The 19,845-nt window shown below is 36.7% G+C and overlaps 1 protein-coding gene across 1 annotated transcript in view; it reads right to left on the reverse strand.

Annotated features, from left to right (window-relative positions):
- Positions 1 to 7,615: 7,615 nt before the first annotated feature.
- NNT (nicotinamide nucleotide transhydrogenase) overlaps positions 7,616 to 19,845 on the reverse strand; it is a 42,487-nt gene continuing 30,257 nt past the window's right edge. The window contains exons 20-22 of the mRNA XM_054004355.1: positions 12,611 to 12,729; positions 11,784 to 11,899; positions 7,616 to 10,546 (exon numbers count right to left, since the gene is read on the reverse strand). Coding sequence (XP_053860330.1) covers positions 10,397 to 10,546; positions 11,784 to 11,899; positions 12,611 to 12,729 — 385 coding nt within the window. The 3' untranslated portion in view covers positions 7,616 to 10,396. The remainder of the gene's footprint in view (positions 10,547 to 11,783; positions 11,900 to 12,610; positions 12,730 to 19,845) is intronic.

Genomic DNA, 19,845 nt, shown 5'->3' on the forward strand with positions numbered 1-19,845 from the left:
TGCTGTTGATTCCTTACAGGAACATAATTAATTTTTGCTGTGTCAATAGAAACATGTGCATTCCATTTTAAATTCTTATTTATCAATTTTCAAGACATTAGGATTTACAGTAAGATTAACTAATATTTCTGCTAGAGGAAAAGGAAAACAGGCATTAAGAATAAATACCAGAAAAAAAACACACTAGATATATTTAGTACCATATTAATGTTCAATAATTTTAGATTCCACAGCAATAATAAATTTTATAAAGATTTACCTGACATGCCATGGAAAGCAAGTTTTGTAAGAAAAAATAATGTAAGACCTAACGATATAGCTTGGAAAAGGACCAGAATATTTCAAGCTAAGCACACTTCAAAGCTAAGTGCAACTCCATTTCTGACTAGAGGAACAAAATGAGGGCTGAAAAAATGTGTCTATTATTTTCCCAGCTACAGCAGTTTCCTAATAAAAGATGTCAACTCTCCCTTTAATTTTTAGTCTGTTATGACAACAGCAGACCACCAAACAATAGCAACAACCAACCCACCAAGAGGAAAAGCTGTTTTTCAGAAGACAGTGCCATAGCTACTCCATTACACATTCTGCATGAGGTCAATTCTCAGTGGTAATGCAAATACAAGCTCAGCCAAAGCAACCTAACTGATGTTTCTGGAACAAGCTTTCAAAAAACTCTCTAAATATGCAACCAAGCAGCAACATATATAAAAGTCTTGGATACTTGAGCAAAATGTGTTTGTGGAGATACATATCTGCTGAAACATGGGTTTTGACATACTGCAACACATGCAGAGCACTCTAATTCCACTGTTTAGACCTCAACAGTATTTATTTCTACAGGATTTTAATAAATGATGGCAAAACATTAGCCTTTAAAGGTCTTCTTATTTTGTGGGAATTTGTGTTCCACACCCTGAACACGTAAGTAGTGGTTGGGGTGACAAAGATCATAAGCCCTCTTGTAAACTAGTGCTACCATCACAGGGCAGACATGAGGCAAACTGGGACTCCCCTGCTCAGAAAGGGGATAATGGTTTATTTACTCATTAATCAGAAAATATGAATGTCGTATATAAACATGTCAACATTTACATTTCTTAAATGACTTTTCCTTTTTTTTTTTTTTTTTTTTTGAAAGCTTGTGAATACTGTAACAAATCACAAGTATTTCCTATAAGGAGCACAGAAATTTTTTGATACAGCATCAAATTTACGCTGGATAAAGCATCTTCTTTATTTTGTACAAACTTTCTTATAAAAACACCAAAAGTTTTTTGGTAAAAAAGATGCTTTAGATACCCAACTCAAATTTGTCTCTGTTCTCTTCCTATTATATTTGTATTCAACACAATTTAATTGCTTGCAAAGCATGGTAATTCTTTCCCATGTTTTTATTCCTACAAACTATGGCCACCTCCTCCAACACAAAATGCAGACAATTAAGAAAATTACCAAAACTAATTTTCACCCACAAAATGAATGCATCCAAATTTATACTGCAAGATCATCAGACTAATTCCCAAGGCAACTACAATTAGTCTTGAAAGTAAAAGCCATGAGGGGAACAATCTTTGGAGCTAGGTAGACAAAAGCAAACTGATACCGACTCTACTTGGAAATAGAAAAATATTAATGAATTTAAACTCTGGCAGAATACTTCAGTATTTCCTGCAAAGAACATAAGTCTTCAGGTATGGTAAACCTAATGTCAAACTGATCAAAACCTGAGCTACTTCCCTGTCCTATCTTTGCAATATATTAGGTAAGTCTGGATGAGTGTCAAATCAGTATATTTTGAAGATAGAATAAAAAATATATTGGTTGAAAACTAAGGCTCAAATACTCACTGCACCTCACTGGGGTGGGATTTTCTTTTTGAGGAAAGAAAAAGCATTGTCTGCAGGAACAATTCTAACAAAACATCACCTTAAATACACATCTTTCATATACTAGAACTTACTCCTAAATTAAAGAGACAAGTAGGCTAAAAAGCTTTTACAACTATTTGGAGTGAGAAGTTACCTTATCCATGAAAGCCTGCACTACAGGTTTATTAAGATCTAAGGGTAGAATACCACCTTAAAAACACAAGAGCAGCATGGGACCAGTCTGTAGACTATATGTGTTCCAGGTTCTGGCTGGCAAAAGATCCAGCTTTCTTCTTTCTCTTTTTAAGAGCTGACAATTTTGAAAACAATTATTTTGAGAAGAATGCATGCACAGAAACAATGTGTTGCTAAGGCTACAACTTACTTTATTTAAAAAATGGTTGCTACTTGTAAGCCATTGTACATTTTCTGAGATGGAAGGATATCACGCCCCTCCAAACACTGAGATTTAACTGTTCAGTCCAAAGCCACAGAACTAGTCCCTGAATAGATTGAAAGAGAACTGACTGTTACAACAGTCAAAATCACCCCCTCTTGAAAATTTTCTCATTTCTCATGTCATCAGTAAAGGACATAAAATTTTCAGATGTCTCCTTCTTATTCAGAGGGATGCACTGCAATTCATTAGGGAGATCAATCCAAGACATCTTCAGGATAACCAAAGCAAGGCTTTTTATGTGCAGTGTTACACTGTTTATTGCACTAAGGTTTTCAAACTGTATTTTGGTCTTCAGTTACCTCAACTTCATCCCAATCCTGTTTTACTCAAACTTCTAATAAAATTAATTTTAACAACCCGAGGAATTGCAACGTATGTCTAACATGAAGACTATGCAGTCCCAAAGTAACAAAATATACTAGGGCATGTTTCCACATTAAAACTGAAGCTTCTCACTCATATCATCTCCCATCAAGGCCATATTTATTCTATTCAGATCTGTAATGAATGTAAGGGGCTACCTGTGCCAGTGCCTCACCACCCTCACTGTAAAGACAAATGAGCACCAGGCAAGTAACATTTTAGGAACAACCACAACAGCTGCTCCAGAAGAAATGGGAAGCTCCTTCTCTTCTCTTCTCTTCTCTTCTCTTCTCTTCTCTTCTCTTCTCTTCTCTTCTCTTCTCTTCTCTTCTCTTCTCTTCTCTTCTCTTCTCTTCTCTTCTCTTCTCTTCTCTTCTCTTCTCTTCTCTTCTCTTCTCTCTTCTCTTCTCTTCTCTTCTCTTCTCTTCTCTTCTCTTCTCTTCTCTTCTCTTCTCTTCTCTTCTCTTCTCTTCTCTTCTCTTCTCTTCTCTTCTCTTCTCTTCTCTTCTCTTCTCTTCTCTTCTCTTCTCTTCTCTTCTCTTCTCTAAACCTGGCAGCAGAGTTAGAGATACAGGGCAGTAAGGTGGGGCTACTGTAGGTTTTCCTGTAAGAATAACTCCATTAAAAACCGAATGGACAACAGAAACTAGCTGCCTCAGAAAGAGTTAGCATTTAAGTACCAAATGTCATGATAATTTCCCAAAAAAACAGAAAATGGAATGAGTAGGTAAAAAGGCAACAGATGCTACTTGATATATCATCCTGAAGGAAAGAAAAAAAAAAAAAAAAAAGTGGTTCCAAGGTCTACAACCAAACTTCAGCAGCTCCATGGGTCAGCTTAATAGTTTTCACAGATCAAATTAACCAGGTATAAAGTGTGGCTTATAATATCTCTGAAAAGCTAAAAAAGTAAGTCAGTGTTGCATCAGCAATATGACATGAAAATTATATCAATACATAGCACATTGCATTTGTTGGCATATTTTACTTTTTTTCAGGTTTCAAAACTCAGATATAATTCAATCACATCAAATTATATGGTTCACTAAACTAATATTCAATTATTATTTTGTGGGACAAAATTCTAGTGAAAAATAAGGATTGTTGATGTTGATTAAAGACTTCCTGTGTTGTGTCTGTACATCAACAAATCCACCATAAAACTCTCAAAAACTGAAGTTAATTGTTCCATGGTCCATAACAAAAATGAGTTTCTGAGACTGTAAAATCAGAAAATTAAATGGCTTTTCTTACCCACATCTGTAATATTTGAATAGGGAGAATAGGCAACTGCTAGTTATTACTGCATGAGACAACTCTAACATCTGCTTGAGCTTTTTATGTTCATTAGCTGTTAGTTTCCCTTCTGTTAGGGATTTTGTTCAATTATGGGTTAGACTGACCATGTAATAGAATAACTTAATTTCATGCTGTGCTGGAGTTCAACCTCAATCTTCTTTCAGAAGATGCTTCTTATTGAGTGTGAAGCCCCTTCAGTCCTTCTTTCCCCAGTTCCTTTGTTGCTTCCTTTCATAGGGAAATGGTTGGATAATAACCAGTTTTATGGGGTTTTGTCAACAAGGGACAGGAAAAAATGGTCAAGAGACAGACAGGGCCTTTTTCATAGTATCATGTCTAATTGCAAAACATCATACTTATTAAAAGTCATCCTTAGCACATCTAACAGAACTGCATCATGTATAACTTTAATTCAAAGGCATACGTACAAGTGAGGTTGGATGTTTACAGCATGACTCCTTTAATTCTCTGACATACAATTCTTTTCCCCTTTTCTGGCCCATTTTGACCCTCTTATCAAAACGAGTAACAGACATATTTTGTACCTTGTTTACATAATATTCTAAAAAGAGTTGTATTTGGTAAATAAGGTTTAATAGCTATTTTCCATATAATTTTCCAATTAAAATTGCTTTGCAGAAGTACAGTCTCCGGAGTTCAAAAAAAGCATCAATAGGTGTGAATTCAAAAATTAGTAATGTAGAATTTACACAGCCATTTCTCTAATAAGCAAGTAAAAATGGGTATTAACATGTAATTTATATATGCTACGCAGAAAATTGAAGTGCCAGGTTTCAAAGTGATGTAGAGGCCTACATCCAGCCTGGGAGTGTATGGGGTAAAACAAAACTGATGAACTGTCATTAAAGTAAGACCATAAAACTACCTCTTCATATGTTCAGTTGAAGAATATGCTCTTACTCATTCTCAAGGAAAACGTGTCTCCAGGAAAAAGTGAAAAAGACAAAGCAGAATAGTTGTTTTCTCTAACACTTTTTCCTGATTGCTGTCTTCCCATTAGCTAACATTCCTCACTATCACTGGAACTGGAGAAAGTGCTCATTCCTTAGAAATCATTAGGATGCTCACCCTGGAATAAGGGCTATAAATTAGTCCCTTAATTTCTCAAGTAATACCTTAAATTAGTATTTTAGGATTATTTCTGTTGCTCCAAAACATCAGCTCTTTGAGAACTTAGAGCTTGAACTATTATTAACTCCATTTATGGAAACATCTAATTATGTATTTTCCTCTCAGGAAGAGCCATGTATCACAACAGCCTAAAACAGCAATGCAATATATCCTCTGGGCAGCTGCAGAGAAGCTGGATTATGCAAGCTATCACCATTTGTAATTTGTTTATTCATAAACCACCCCACACTAATCATATTGATGGAACAATACCCATTGCAAGTCTTATGAAATGAGTATTTGAACTGCACTTAGGTACAGAACAGAGGACTTAGATCTCCTACTACTCAAATCCCCTTCTGTAAAGATTTCCTGCAGAATTTGAAAGCTTAAACACAAAATCTCACATGTGCTGGTAGTGAAAAACACTCTTGACTTTGTGCATTTCTTTGAATTAAATATTCCATTTACTTACTACAAATAACTGAGCCTTGGAATGGAAGAAACTGAAATGTATTCCCTCACTGTTTGTCATGCACTGCAGATCTGGAAGACTACCTAAGCAGCAATTTTGGCGCTCTAGAAACAAACTTAGCAAACAAGGCCTTCTGTGCTGAGGATATGAAATCCATTCCTATTTGTCTGAGGATGTTTAATATGGACGACCTCTAATCTAAGTCCTACAGACTAAATGTTCCTTCATGGTGCTAATATATATTCTAGCTTAGTTTCAAAGACATCCAAGTTTGTGTGCTCAAACAGTGCTCTGCAACAGAATCCAAAATTAGCAAGTGGATAAATCTCCAGATGCTGGGGTTTTCATTCAAACTTTAATACAGAATGGACCAGAATTACATTTGCTGCATGATACCAATATAGTGGTATACACATGACACATTAGATTGGAATTTCAGAAATCACATCATATACTAAAGCAAGAATCTAGAGACAGATTGATAGATCACATAACAGAAACCTTGTCATTCTGTAAACAGTAAAATTGCCCTACTTACAAAAAAATTTCAAAGCCAATTTAACAGCACAAAAAATTTTGTACTTCTCAGTACAGAAAGTAAGAAGCGTGTTTCTTCAAAATACCATATTTTATAAATTTAATTTTTGATTTAAATAAGTCTCTGGCTCAAGAAGAGTGGAAAAATGATGAAAGATAGTTGGGCTTCAGTTCTGTTTTCAGTCCATCTTCCCACCATGCAGCCCCTCCCTTTCAGCCGCCCCTCTGGTGTTCAATGTGCTTTGTCTAAGATAAGAACACTAGGTGGGTATTGCAAAGGGACTGGATGCTTGCACAATCAATGCATTCCAGAGATGGGGGAGCACATCAGCCTGCTAAAAGGTATGAAGTGCTGCTGGAGGCTGGGACAACTGGACAAACTGGTCTCCTGAGGTTGCAGGCAATTCCAGTAAAGGAAATTCTAATTACAGTTGAAAAGGAAATTCCAATTAGAATTTTAAAAAAATAATTTGTTCCCAACTGGAAGAATTGAACAGGGAGGCTGACATCTCCACCAAGAAATTCAAATGAAGCCTGTACCAGTCTAATCAAATTGGATCTCTTTTCAGCAGGGAACTGGCCCAAATTAGCAGATCTTTCCAAACTAAATTTCTCTGTAGCTTCAATACCGTAACAATTTGTATTAAAAGAAATAAATTTAAAAAAAAAAAAACCAGCAAAGATTAAGGTTCTTAGTGAGTCATGGGCACACCCTGCAAACTGCAAAAGCTCCACAGCTGAACAGAGACAAGTGCCCTGCATACTCTTGTTCTTGCTGCACTGCTTTGCCATGACCTGATTAGATTCCATAGCCTGCTTGAGTCAGGCTAGAGCAAACACCTCTTGGGTGATAATAAGCTGGAGATAGGGTAGAGAGAGGAAAATCTTCAAAGCAGCAGTCAGATCCACAGGACATAGGCTAGATCTTTACTTTCCGTCACACTACAAACCCACAGGCTCTGTGTATGTGCTTCCGTTTTTCCATCAAGAGGGAAGACAGGTTACTTCATGAGCCAACACCAAGCTGCAGCCTGTGGAAGAGACCTCCAGTCTGAGCTTCACTAAAGCATAAGGAAAACATGAAAGCTGCATGCCAGAATTGTGATATTACTGAACAGACTGTCAGATGGCTAAAATTATTCACTTATCATTCACTTTGAAGGTAGAAACTGGAATCATCACAGCAATCAACTCAACATTCTTGTAGAACTAAAAAACAGTGGAAACAAATCTATATGGTACCTGGCTCAAAGGGATAGTATTAATCTCAAACTGCAGCCACTGGAAAATTAACTACTCAGACTAATCAGTTATTATAGTTTTTCTTTTATCTTCTTTAATCTCAAAAAAAGCAACACACATCTTGTTCAATCACTCTCAGTTGTCTAACGCTTTTCATTTACTAGAAAAGCTAAGTGAAGTTGCTACAGTCAGATGTCAGTCATACCCAGAATGAAAAAATGTAAAGAACCAATGCAATTAGAAAAGAAAAAAGAAAAAGAATATTTTATTATGATTTCCATTCACTACAGCCTTCAATCTCAACATCCTTTGGTGGCAGCTTGATTCTTTTAACTTTCAAAAGTAACCTTGGACTAGTTAACTACTCAGGAAAAACAACAGGAGAAAACAAACACAGTGATCAACAGAGAAAAATAACTGACTTTTTATTAGCACTTCAACAATTATCTAGTGATCCACGGTAAAGCACATGTTAAAGAGAACCATGGTACTCCTGATCCAAAGTAACAGAATGGGGTTTTTCTCCAAGTACAAATGAAAAAGTGTTCCCCCTCCCCCATTTGCTATTTTTTAAAGAAAAGATAGATCTTTTATTAGCTGTCTATGAGCAGAGACATGATGCATACTGCAGCTGGATACTTGTCAAACTACTTGTTTGACAAGACAAAAATTAATGCTTTAGCTGGTAGTGAAAAACACTCTTGATTTTGTACGTTTCTTTGAATTTAAATGCTCCATCTACTTACTACAAATAACTGAGCCTTAGCACATTAGATCTCTTCAAATCCCCTTTTTTCCTTTTGCTTAGTTGGGAGGGAGATGGAGAATTAATTCTTTGTCTTCCTTCTTCTCCAATTTCCCTCCTATTTTTTACAGATGTGAAGGAAAGGTTGAATACAATGAAATTGAGAGGCCATACATGCTACATTCAAATATAGCTGTCACAGTGTTTTAAATTAAAATCCAATTACAAGCCTTTTCCTGCAGTATACAACATATTAGTACCTGCATGAAAAGTTTTGTGTCAAACCATAGAAAAAAGATCTGCAAAAATGATAGATCTGCTGTATGTTGTTACATTTTTAATGTATTACCTGTTCAAAATCTGTGTTTTAAGTGATCTTCACATAAAAACAGAGGTAGCCAAGAAGAAATGCTGTATTTTATATGAGGTCTCTATGCATGATGTAAAAAAAAAATGCTTGTTCTCTTGACCACGAAATGGAAATATGACAAATCCATGTTATTAGGCAAATATTTGAATTTCAGTCAAGGATACTTACTAGAATAAAAACAAAACAGCAATCTATGTCATAATTTAAATTTGCTGGACTTATTATGGAAATTAAAACAGTGCTTTTAATTAGATTAGTGAAAAGTCAAACAATCAAAAGACTGGCTTTTAAGTTTAGTATGATTCTGTGCTGTCCAAACAATAGCTTATTTATTTAGAAAAATTCTAATAAACTCCAGCATCTTAAATATAGAAGCATAGAATGGCTTGGGTTGTTACGGGACTTTAAAGACCATCCAGGTGCAATTGGAACCCCATGGGCAGGGAACCTTCCACAAGACAAGGTTGCTCAGAGCCCCATATGGCCTTGGTCATGAGCAATTCCAGGGATGGGGGCATCCACAGCTTCTATGGGAACCTGTTCCAGTGCCTCACCTCCCTCACAGCAAAGAATTTCTTAACATCTAGTCTAAACCTGTCCTTTGCTAGTTTGAAGCCATTCCCCTTTGTCCTGCCACTACATGCCCATGTGAAAAGTCCTTCTCTCGCCCTCTTGTGAGCTCCTTTTAGGTACTGGAAGGTGCTACAAGGTGTCACCAATGCCTTCTCTGCTCCCCACTGAGCAGTCCCAGCTCTCTCAGCCTGTCTTCACAGGAGAGGTGCTCAGGGCCTGTGATCAGCTTAGTGGCCACCTCTGGACTTGTTCCAACAGGTAAACATCTTTCTTGTGTTGGAGGGCCCAGAGCTGAAGACAGCAATTCAGGTGGGATCTCACAAGAGCAGAATAGAGAGGGAGAGTTCAAATATGTTTTTTTCAGCATCACAAAAATATTAATTAAGAAAGCATCACTAAGCATCACTACTACTAAAGTGGTAAGTACAATTAAAAGTTAAGTGAACAAACTGAAAACACTGTGGTCCAAACTCTGTGAACAGATTGGGTATGCAAGACATTCTGCCTGTGCAGAACTGGACCACATTTTTTCTCACTTAAAAAGGCAATGACTGGAAATTATGGAGAATTTAGCAGCTGCTTAAAATAGGTAAGCAGTGCAAGTAAATATACATTTCCTTCTCAGACTTGAAGATTACTTGGCAAGTGCCTGATATCCTGTGTTTTATTTAACATAAATGTGCACCATAAAAAGTGGAACCGTATTTTAAAGAAAAGTAACTTTCCTAAAATGTTCCTGATTCACAGCATCCATACAATCCCCAAAAGAAAAAGAACATTATGCTTAGATCTCAAATCATGTAAGCATCTGTTTCAGAGAATGCCCTGAGTTTGAAGGGGCATGCAAGGATTTGCTTCTGCTTGCATCTGTTTGAAATTTATTTTTAAGTTTTGATGAAATCAACAGTTGCATTATCCATACAAGCCAAAAACCAGCTTTGATGATAAGATTGAATACAGTTTTGGCACAGTATTTTTTAGTGAATTTCCATGATAGAAGTACAGACAGTAAGGAGGAGGAAGTCAGTAACTATTAAAAGATGGCCATGAGTTATTAGTTCCTTCTTGTACCAGCACAGTGTTGACCTTAAAAAGAACATTTTCATTCTTTTATGCATTGTCTCATTGGAGATTTAGTTTGAAGGGCTAATCTGCCCATCTTTTTCTAAAAGTCTATATCCCCTGACTGAACTACATCTCCTAGGAGTCAATGCAGTCTTCTCCAAAAGCTAGCTGCCTTAGGACATTGAGAGATTCTTCCACCTCTCATTTTCTGTGACGTCTGTGACAAAACTGTAGTCGTAAATATGAGCAGAATACAAATCAGTATTTAGCTTTGGTACGATTCCCTGACTTTAGCCTGCAGGGCATCACAGGTCTTTTTAGCATCTCCCAACAACATGGCAGTATTGGGCTTGTAGAAGATGGGATTGTCCACCGCTGCATAACCAACTCCCAGAGATCTCTTCATTACAATGACCTGCACATAAAGAGTTCATGTTTGAAATAGCAAAGCACAGCCACCACCCTTCCTCAAACACAGGCAACACAAAACCAACCTCCACAAATAAAGAGAAACCTCTGACCAAAACAGGGTACTCAGAAAATGTATTTCAGATTTTAATATAGCAGATAAATTGATATCCAGATCAATTTCAGAATAATTTTTTTGTTAAAAACAATTTTTGTTAAAATATTTCAGATTAAGAGATTGTGGACATTGCACATGCATTTACTTTATTGCATGTAATAAAGTCAAAGCAAACATGTCCACTGATGACCATAACATTGAAGGGTTTTGAGACTTTAATTTTGCAGTGGTCAATTCCCTGATAGCAATAAAATTCAGATAAGTGTTCACATCAATACTTGGTGCAACAGTCTTTTTACTATTCATCTGTATTACTTCATACATAGGACATAAAAAAAAATAAAAAATAAGCCAGTTTTACCTATTAAGTGTCAAATTAGTTAACCGCGGCACCTTCAGCAGAGAAACTAAGAAGCTTTATCTTAACTGTGTCTGCTTTTATTTTTCAAATTGCAATATATAGCTATACACACTGCTGATAAATGTATATGCCTGTGACTGAGTATTTGAATGGATAACCCACAGAACAACAGAGGCCATGACTGCATTCAGAACAAGGTATCAGAGATTTCACACCAAGGAAAGACAACTATATGTGCTTTAGATCAGAGCAAAACTGTTAAGGTAACTAAACTGTTGGTTCAACTTGGACAGTCTAAGCACTCTACTTGGCTCAGCCATGCATTGTTTGCGTTTTTTTGGGGGGGATGTTTGTTGGTTTTTAATTATTATTTTTTATTTTATTTAAGCATATTATTCATTCTTGTATTTCCACCTCAGTATTAACGTTGTCAACTATAAACTTAAAAAAATAGGTATTAGTACACAAATGTTTCAGGGCTGCGGATGCAAGCAGACCACCATTTATTCTAATCACATTCTAGTAGAAGCATTCTAATTGATCTTTTCTATTGCAGTCATCATTGGTCTCACTGAAGCACTTGATAATTCTAAAATCATGAACAGTGCATCACACCCGGAAAGCATTGACCATTTTGTTGGACAACTTGGAGGGAAGTTTCTTGTAGAAACCAGAATAGTGGAAGTATCCTGTTAGCTTATCCTACAAACAATGTTTTTAAAAGCTTGCTAAAGGTAGGTGATAATTCAATTTCGTTAATCTCACCTGCTTGGACTTCCAGACCTCAAGAACCGGCATTCCAGCTATGATAGAGTTCGGATCTTCCTGAGCTGCTGAATTAACTGTATCATTTGCACCAATTACAAGGACCAAGTCAGTTTCTGCAGCAAGACAAGGAAAATAACACTGATGAAAAATTATCTGAAATCGAAAGACTGAGGCTGATGCACATTCTAGGCCGAAGGACCCCCAATGGTTAAGCATGCACACAAGTATTTCACAAACTTCTCAGGCAAATTATATGTCAGAGTTCAAATGTGCTGCCAGCTACCTCTAACAAACTACACGCATCCACAGTCCAGTTCCAAGGGACTCATTAGACCACCCTGCCACACAAAATTTAAAACCTTTTGACATTTAAATGTGGTTGAATACACACATCACTTTCAAATTCTTTTGTGCCTGGCTTTTCTTTTGAATATTCTTCCGAAAAACCTTTAGCAGCAACCTTCTGCCTTTTAAATAAAGATGTAAAAAAGCAAGAAATTGCCAGTACAATGCAGTACATGACAGGGTCAAGTCATCCACAATACCTGAACTAAAGAAGTAATAATAATTTTCCTCTGCAAGGATGTGGCAGTAACAGAGATAATAAAGACACAGCATTTGCCATTTACTTTACAGCTACAAGCAATTTTAAAAAAAAAGCTCCCCTACCTTCCCCCCCCAGAAAAGACCTCTTGTCCTCTACAAAGAAAAACTGAATGGCTTGACTGCTTGACTTTCTATTGTTAAAATCCCTGTGCAGTGCCAAGAACAGAATCAAATAAATCATCCAATCTACTGGAATGGCTTATGGCTTACGTGCTAACCTGGGAAGTCTTCATTGATTTCATCCATTTCCAGTACAATATCATAGGGAACGCCAGCCTCTGCTAGCAGTACGTTCAGCTGACCAGGCATACGGCCAGCCACAGGGTGAATACCAAACCTAAAAGGGAAGGAACCCCATTAACAAGTTTGGACTACTGCCTTTTATACATTAAAATTGTCACCTGTGGCTTAGAAGGCTGAGAAGTTCTTAAGTATAAGCACAAATGGCAATTAAAAAATGAAACTGTTAAACTTTAACAGTTCACCTTCCAAGCAGTACCGTATTTCAAACCTTGTGACAGATTCTTTTGGACTTTTACAAATGAACCTTTTAATTCCAAAACTACCATCCACATTAATATGTTTTTCAGGTCCTTCACATCACTGAAAATGCCACAGACTAAATAAAATTGCCATGAAAAAGGCAAGAGACCATGCCACCTTTCTGAAGCAAAACTACTCCTAGACCTAGAGACGCCCTTAGCAAATGAGTTTATTGACTCAGGAAACACTTGTATGAACACTTTCAATTCAACAGAAAAATTAACAAGACTTCAAGCACAAGACAATGCCTTGCTGAATTAGGTTAACATGCCACTTCCTTCTCAGGATTGAAACCTTAGGAGGAAATGAAAAGGGGACCAAAAAAAGGATGGGGAGTGAAAAGGTAAAGAGCTAAGACACTGTAACAGTTTAAGCATAAACATTTTTAAAAGTGTTTTCAGAACAGCTCAAAAACAACTTAGAGAGAATACACTCATGAGTTACTAAAACCTCAGACAGACCAACAGGGTGGCACCTGGGGTGCTCAGACATGTATGCAGTTCCCTAAGAGTAAAAACCTGAAAAAGCCAGAATGGAGATGTTAAACAGGTTTACCTGCAACCACCCAAGACGTATTTGGTTAGAAGTTAACCTGTTTCCTGTTGGTACTCTTCTGATAATCTACTGGTCCTTATAAGCAAGGCATACCCATGCCTACTGTCCTGTGCACTTTCTGTCTTTCCATCTCCAAAGCTATCACTAGATGGAATGCTGGCTCACACATACCAGAAGTGCCTCAGATTAACATTGTATGGGGCTGAAGATAATGTTTAATTCAGAAGTCTACAGACACTTTGGAAGAGAAGGAAAATAGTCAAGAAAAAACTTGTATTTTTGAATTCTTGGATTTTGGAAGAGAAATTTCTGAACAGAAATCCAATTAAGTCAGGAATTAAATAAAAGTAACTCAGAATTCCTCAGAAAGGAGAGAATTACTAATAAATCAACTTGCCATGAGAGATGGATTGTCATATACTTCTATTTTCAACTCCACCGTGATGGGAATGACTGACGGACCACAAGTCACAGTCCAATCAACACAGATCACTTGTGAATTGAAGACTGTACAAATACATCCTTAAATGGGCAACTGAGCACTCCATCATCAAGGCAACATTAATACAATAAAACATGAGATAATTGGAACTCCAGCAACAAAATTAAGGACATATGATTAATCCACATAATACTAGATATAGTACAACTTTAAGCTCTAGGTCAAAGAGTAGGATAAAAGCTAGTTTTAAAATTAATGCTTTTAAAGAAGAACAGGAATAGATTGTATTCAGCTAGTAAACATTCGGACCCTGTTGCAAAGGCTAATACCTAGAATCAGAAGGAGAGCAAACATACAGCACAAATTCCTAACAGCTTATGTTTCACACCATTCACTCAGTAACACAAGCCATGTGCAGATAGATCTTAAGTATACCAAATATGATCACTAACAGTACAGTAGGAGAACTCTTATTTTGAAGTACCCTTGAGAAAACTCATCACTCCTCTGGCAGTGAAAATAGATTTTCTGACAAAATTCTCTTTTGTGTCTAATAAAATTATTTGAGTGCCTTTGTGACCAAAGCTGCTTTGGCAATACACAAAACAAAATACTCGTGAGGTTTCTATTAAGTACTATATACACATACAATCATATTTCAAGGGCTGGAAAGCCAAAATTTAAGCTGCCAAGAGAATGAATTTCACCTTTGACTTCGCCATTCCTGGCAAGAGACATGGAAAGAAGAAAAGAAAAGGACAAATTATCTTCAAACAGGAAGAGTTATGGCAGGAACCATCAGTAGTTAGAGACTTCTGACAGACTCTGCTTGAAACCACATACTGCGTATTCAAAAAGTTTGAGAAAGCTGCTCATACAAAAGCTTTTTGGGATAAATATTTAAGTGACTCCCAAGTCTGCTTCTAAGAGTCTGTTAACCAAATATGACAGTAGCTTGCCAGTACTGCTCAAAATTGGATGTGCAAGAATGTAAAAAAGAATAATTTAAAATTATAGCTTCTCTAAGACTCTCATTATGTCACAAGACAACATTTACAAACCTCTGGAGTGAACTCAGCCTATCTAATAGAAAGCAGAATTCAGAATTCAGGTTACTATGCAAAATAGGTACCAAAAATCCTTGATGGCTAATAACGTGTCTAACAAAAGCAGCAATCTTGCCTCCAACTCCTAACAGCAGCAGTTCTTCAAGGCTATATGCATTTCAGCAGGAATATTTTGTTACATATGCTGTCTCAGATGTTCATAACATGAACCTCATTCATATTCAAAAATTTAACACAGAAATTATTTTAAAAGGGAAACATGTTTTATGGCAAAAATGCTTTCAAGTGAAAAATTTCAAAGTTTCTTTGATAATCTTTTGCTATCAGTAAAGCAGGAACTCCCTTAGGTTGGTTGGTTTGTTTGTAAATCAAGAAGAAATCTTAAACCACAACACATAGTCACAGTCATGTTGCGTATGACTTGAAACATTATTCTGGCTTTTCACTGAAACACAGAACTCAACAAGAATTTTTTCTTTTGATCCTGACAACATAATGTGGGGCTTGCTTACCACCAACAGTTGTCAAATACTGAAGTTGCTACTCACACTTCACAGGTAAACAGCGTGAGGCAAGCATATTCAACTCTTTTAACCAGCCTCCACTGAATAATTTTAAGTTTTATAAAGACAACACAGCACACAAGTTTATATTTTGAACTTTTTAAAGTAATACAAACGTGCAGAATTTTATTTTAAATTTAGACTAAATATCTAAAACTCCTGACATACACATACTTTCAGCACAGAAAACACTTCATCTGAAGTTGGGGGGATAGAAAGGACTGAAGGTGGCCAAAGTAGTACAAAGTCAGTAATATAAAAAAGACAGCTATAGCATGAAAAATTACTGAAAAATTTCAGAATAGAAATTACTTTTCATACAGCTCATAAAGTCACTATCTATCTTTACTACAGCTGGCTAAATGACATTCTTATAATCAATACTAAAAGAGTTGGCTCACAAGAGCAGCACCTAATCCAGTAGAGAAGTGTTTCAAGATCATTTCATCAATGTGAAGATAGGGTTCCTGTCATTATACCAAAGTTGGCCAGAGCAAAATAACATCTGCCTGGTGCCTAATTTAGCTTACTCAACATTTTAAATGTTGTATTTGCCCAAGGGTTTTGCTTCACTTACACCTCCACACAGCTCATTCACTTTATTTAGACACCTCTCTGCAGCTCTGTTGGAAGTACAAACAACAATCCATTATTCTAGGTAATGGAAAGTGAGAAAAAGCCAGCAACAAACTAGATGACCAGAGAAGTACATCATTCAAGTATTCCACAGCTTGAATCCTGCCATGTAACAGTTGCAGTGCAGCATGACTCAGAGTATAATGTTTATCACACATATGGATAACTGTAGGTTACAGGCATCAATACACAGAGCTAGACCAGCTAGCTTAGACCTACTGTTATGCTGAAGGCAACATATGCCCCCAGAAACAATCCTATGGCATGGATCAAGCTCGGTGGCTCTGCTGCAGTCAAGTAGTTAAATTTAAATTAAGTTAGACAGCTAAATTACACATACTTAAATAAGGGCTGATACTGGCTCCCTATTTCCAGCCACTATGGTTTATGACAGCAGGGGCAAGATGCAGATGGATTTTAGCTCTGTGCACAATTACAGCTGCATTCTTGCAGAAGCCATCAGGCACTGCATGGTTTGCAAGCTCTAACTACAGCAATAAAGCACTGGAGCTAAACAGACCTGTTGGACTCCAGCTATCCCTTCATCTGCAGCATTAATAATTCAGAACCCATACACCAAAGTTGATTACAACAAACCAAGAACTAACACACAGGTAAAGAGTTTGTGTTCTTGTGCTGTGTATAACTCAGCTTCCCAGAAACCTGTACCAGCACACATTGTTCTTATGCTGCCTCTCATCAGTGACAGTCATTTCCATCTGGCATGTGAGCTAGGAAGTGTATTAAGCCTGCTTGGGACAGCATGTTAACATCTTGTCCTTTAAAATTCTTCTAGATTTTCTGTTAGAGCCACAAGAGATGATGGCTTTAAACTGACACCACAAACAGTTGTAGGTAATCAGTCTTATTTATTAATTTGCAGATAAATGTGTAACTGACACTCATGCACATATTCTATTACTTTCAAGAAATTAAAGAATGGAGAAAAAATCAGAAATATTAAAAACATTTGATTAGAGTTCAACCGCTAAGGTATCAATAAAAAAAACTTAAAACCACAGGCACAACACTAAATCAATACTACAGTATTTTCAAAAATGTAGAAAACTCTTGTTTTCATGTGTTCAAAAGTAATTACATTCTCCAGCATCAAAAGACAGAAATCCAAGTCCTTCAAGATATCTACCTTTAAAAAAGTTTAAAAAAACCCAAACCAGAACACTAACTTCCCAGCAACTATTTTGAAAGGCTGTTAAAGAGGCAATGTGCATGTCTCTCAGATATGAATTCCCAGAAAATCAACTTATTAACTATGTAATTATTTAGAAAGTCTACACGAAGCATAATTTTAAGAATCCTCCTATACCAAGGTCCATTTTTCTTATCAAGAACATCTTACTATTCAGGAGAACAAAACACACTGATAGAAAATGTCTCAAGAAAGTCATACTGTGGTAAAAACTAAGACAGTTAAGTGGATGTGAATATGGAGAGCATCAATACCCTTGCAAATACGAGAACATACAGTTTTAGACTGTAATTATGTTTCTATATACAAAATTACTACAGAATATAGTTTTATTATATAGAAAAAAAATCAGAATTTCATGACCAGGGTTCTACAAACAACATAACATGTGGCTGATGAACTTTAGTAAGGCAGGAACTTTCAACAATTTACTTACTTCTAACTTTGCAGAAATACAACACCAGTTGTAGAACAGCCATTTCCTCTCCAAGGCCAATGCATTCAGGGGGCTATGGGATTTAGCTTATAAAAAATTTTGGTGTTTATCCATCCATGACAAGGGAAAGCTATACTCAAGGCTCAGTAATATCCAGCTTTCTCTGTGACTTTACTAATGCATTAAAGATGTGATCTGCTGCAAGACCATCTCAAGTGAGCAATGATGTTAGCTATGCAACTGAGTAACTAAAACAGTCTAAAGTTTCCAAAATCTCTCCTGTATTTCTAAATTTAAATCCTAGTCAAAGGTTACGCATCATGTTATATAATCTGTGGTCTTCAATGAGAATGTTATGGCTATAGGCAAAGCAAATTAAAACAACAGCTTCCCTGGATGAGCGGTGAGCCATGAAACAAAAAACCAGACCATATGACAGTCGCAATCTTTCTTGGCACACGATGGGCATTACAGACTGATGCAATCCTGTGTCCATGCTGGCAGCCCTCCACAGCGTGTGTGAGAGTGTCACTACATCTGGATGGTGAGTGCATTAGGGTCCTGAGGCACTCCAGGCCTACTGAAACCAGAGGACAACAGCTGCACTCAATGAACACCATGGGAGCTCAGCAAAGTGATGAAAGGCCTGAATTACCACAAACTGTAAATACAGATTTATTTCATTAAAATACTAGGTAACCACTGCAGCGATCCCTTCCTGAAATTGATTCATTTCAATTATAAGACATTTATTTCAAGGACTCTTTCACTTTTCTCCCCTGCAAAGCCAACATAAAAGGCAAAAACAATCTTTTTTTTTTTTATTTCACCAAGGTTGGTCAAAAAAGAGCTAACACCCCACAGAAGCACTGAAAGGAAAGACAGAAGTATACAAGACTGTCATCGCATTAGCCATGAAAGGGTTTTTTTGTTGCACAACTAAGGTGTCCTCAAATGTGATCTGAACATACACAGAGCTGCTGTTAAACATGGAGAAAAAAGGTGTCAAGACTGCTCCAGGAAGCAAATGCACTACCACACATCCTCATTTCTCATGTATGCAAAAAACAAATCCATCCATAAAGCAATTTTATATGTAAAATTGCAAAATCCTTGTTAAATGCTAACAAATTATTGCTGCTAAACCCTAAAACTCTACTGTTATCCAACACAATGCTGTAATATGCTGCAAAAGCTTACATGCAACTTTTTAATCAGGTTGGAAAAGTATTGGAAGAAGAAAAACAAAACCAAAAAGCCCTAATTACTACAGGACTGATTCCAAAGGGAAGTCACCATCTAATTGAAATAAACATATGGAAATCAGAGAATGAGTCTGGCTAACCAGCATCTGCCAAAATACCTTGTTTGAAGTGAAAACTGAGCCTCGATTGATTTTTAAATATTAAGTTATCATAATTAGAAAACAAGCAAAATTTCAAACAATCAGCAAGAAAGACATAATGTTTGCTTTCCAGTACTTTCAGATTCTATAAGGTCTACAGAAAAACTGAAGGAGGAAAGGACTTGAGGCCAATACTGGAAACCAAAGAATTATCTCTGTTTTTTGGAGCAGCACTCCAGCAGAATAAATTCATGAGACTAGAGACATGCACTCCCATAATCATTTCATGAGCTGCTCAAAGAACTCTAATAGCACCCTTGCCTGCAACAGCAAAATCTTACAGGAACCCCATAAGTGTAGGTGTAAGTTGCTTAATGGTTTGGAGTATCTGCCATAAGAGGAGAGGCTGAAAACTGGGATTCTTCTGCCTGCAGAAGAGAAGGATCAAGGGAATCTTATGGGAATCGATGTGTATAAATATAGATGGAGGGCAACAAAAAAGAGCCAGATTCTTCTTAGGGGTATCCAGGGAATGGGCAAGAGGCAACAGCTGAATTCCAACACAGAAAAAAACAGTTTTACCCTAAGGATAAGGACTGAACATCATAAGAAACTACTCAAAAGAGGCTGTCAGTCTCCATCTCTAGAGACAAGAT

The sequence above is a fragment of the Vidua macroura genome, chromosome Z (genome assembly GCF_024509145.1).
Source record: "Vidua macroura isolate BioBank_ID:100142 chromosome Z, ASM2450914v1, whole genome shotgun sequence".
Lineage (NCBI taxonomy): Eukaryota > Metazoa > Chordata > Aves > Passeriformes > Viduidae > Vidua > Vidua macroura.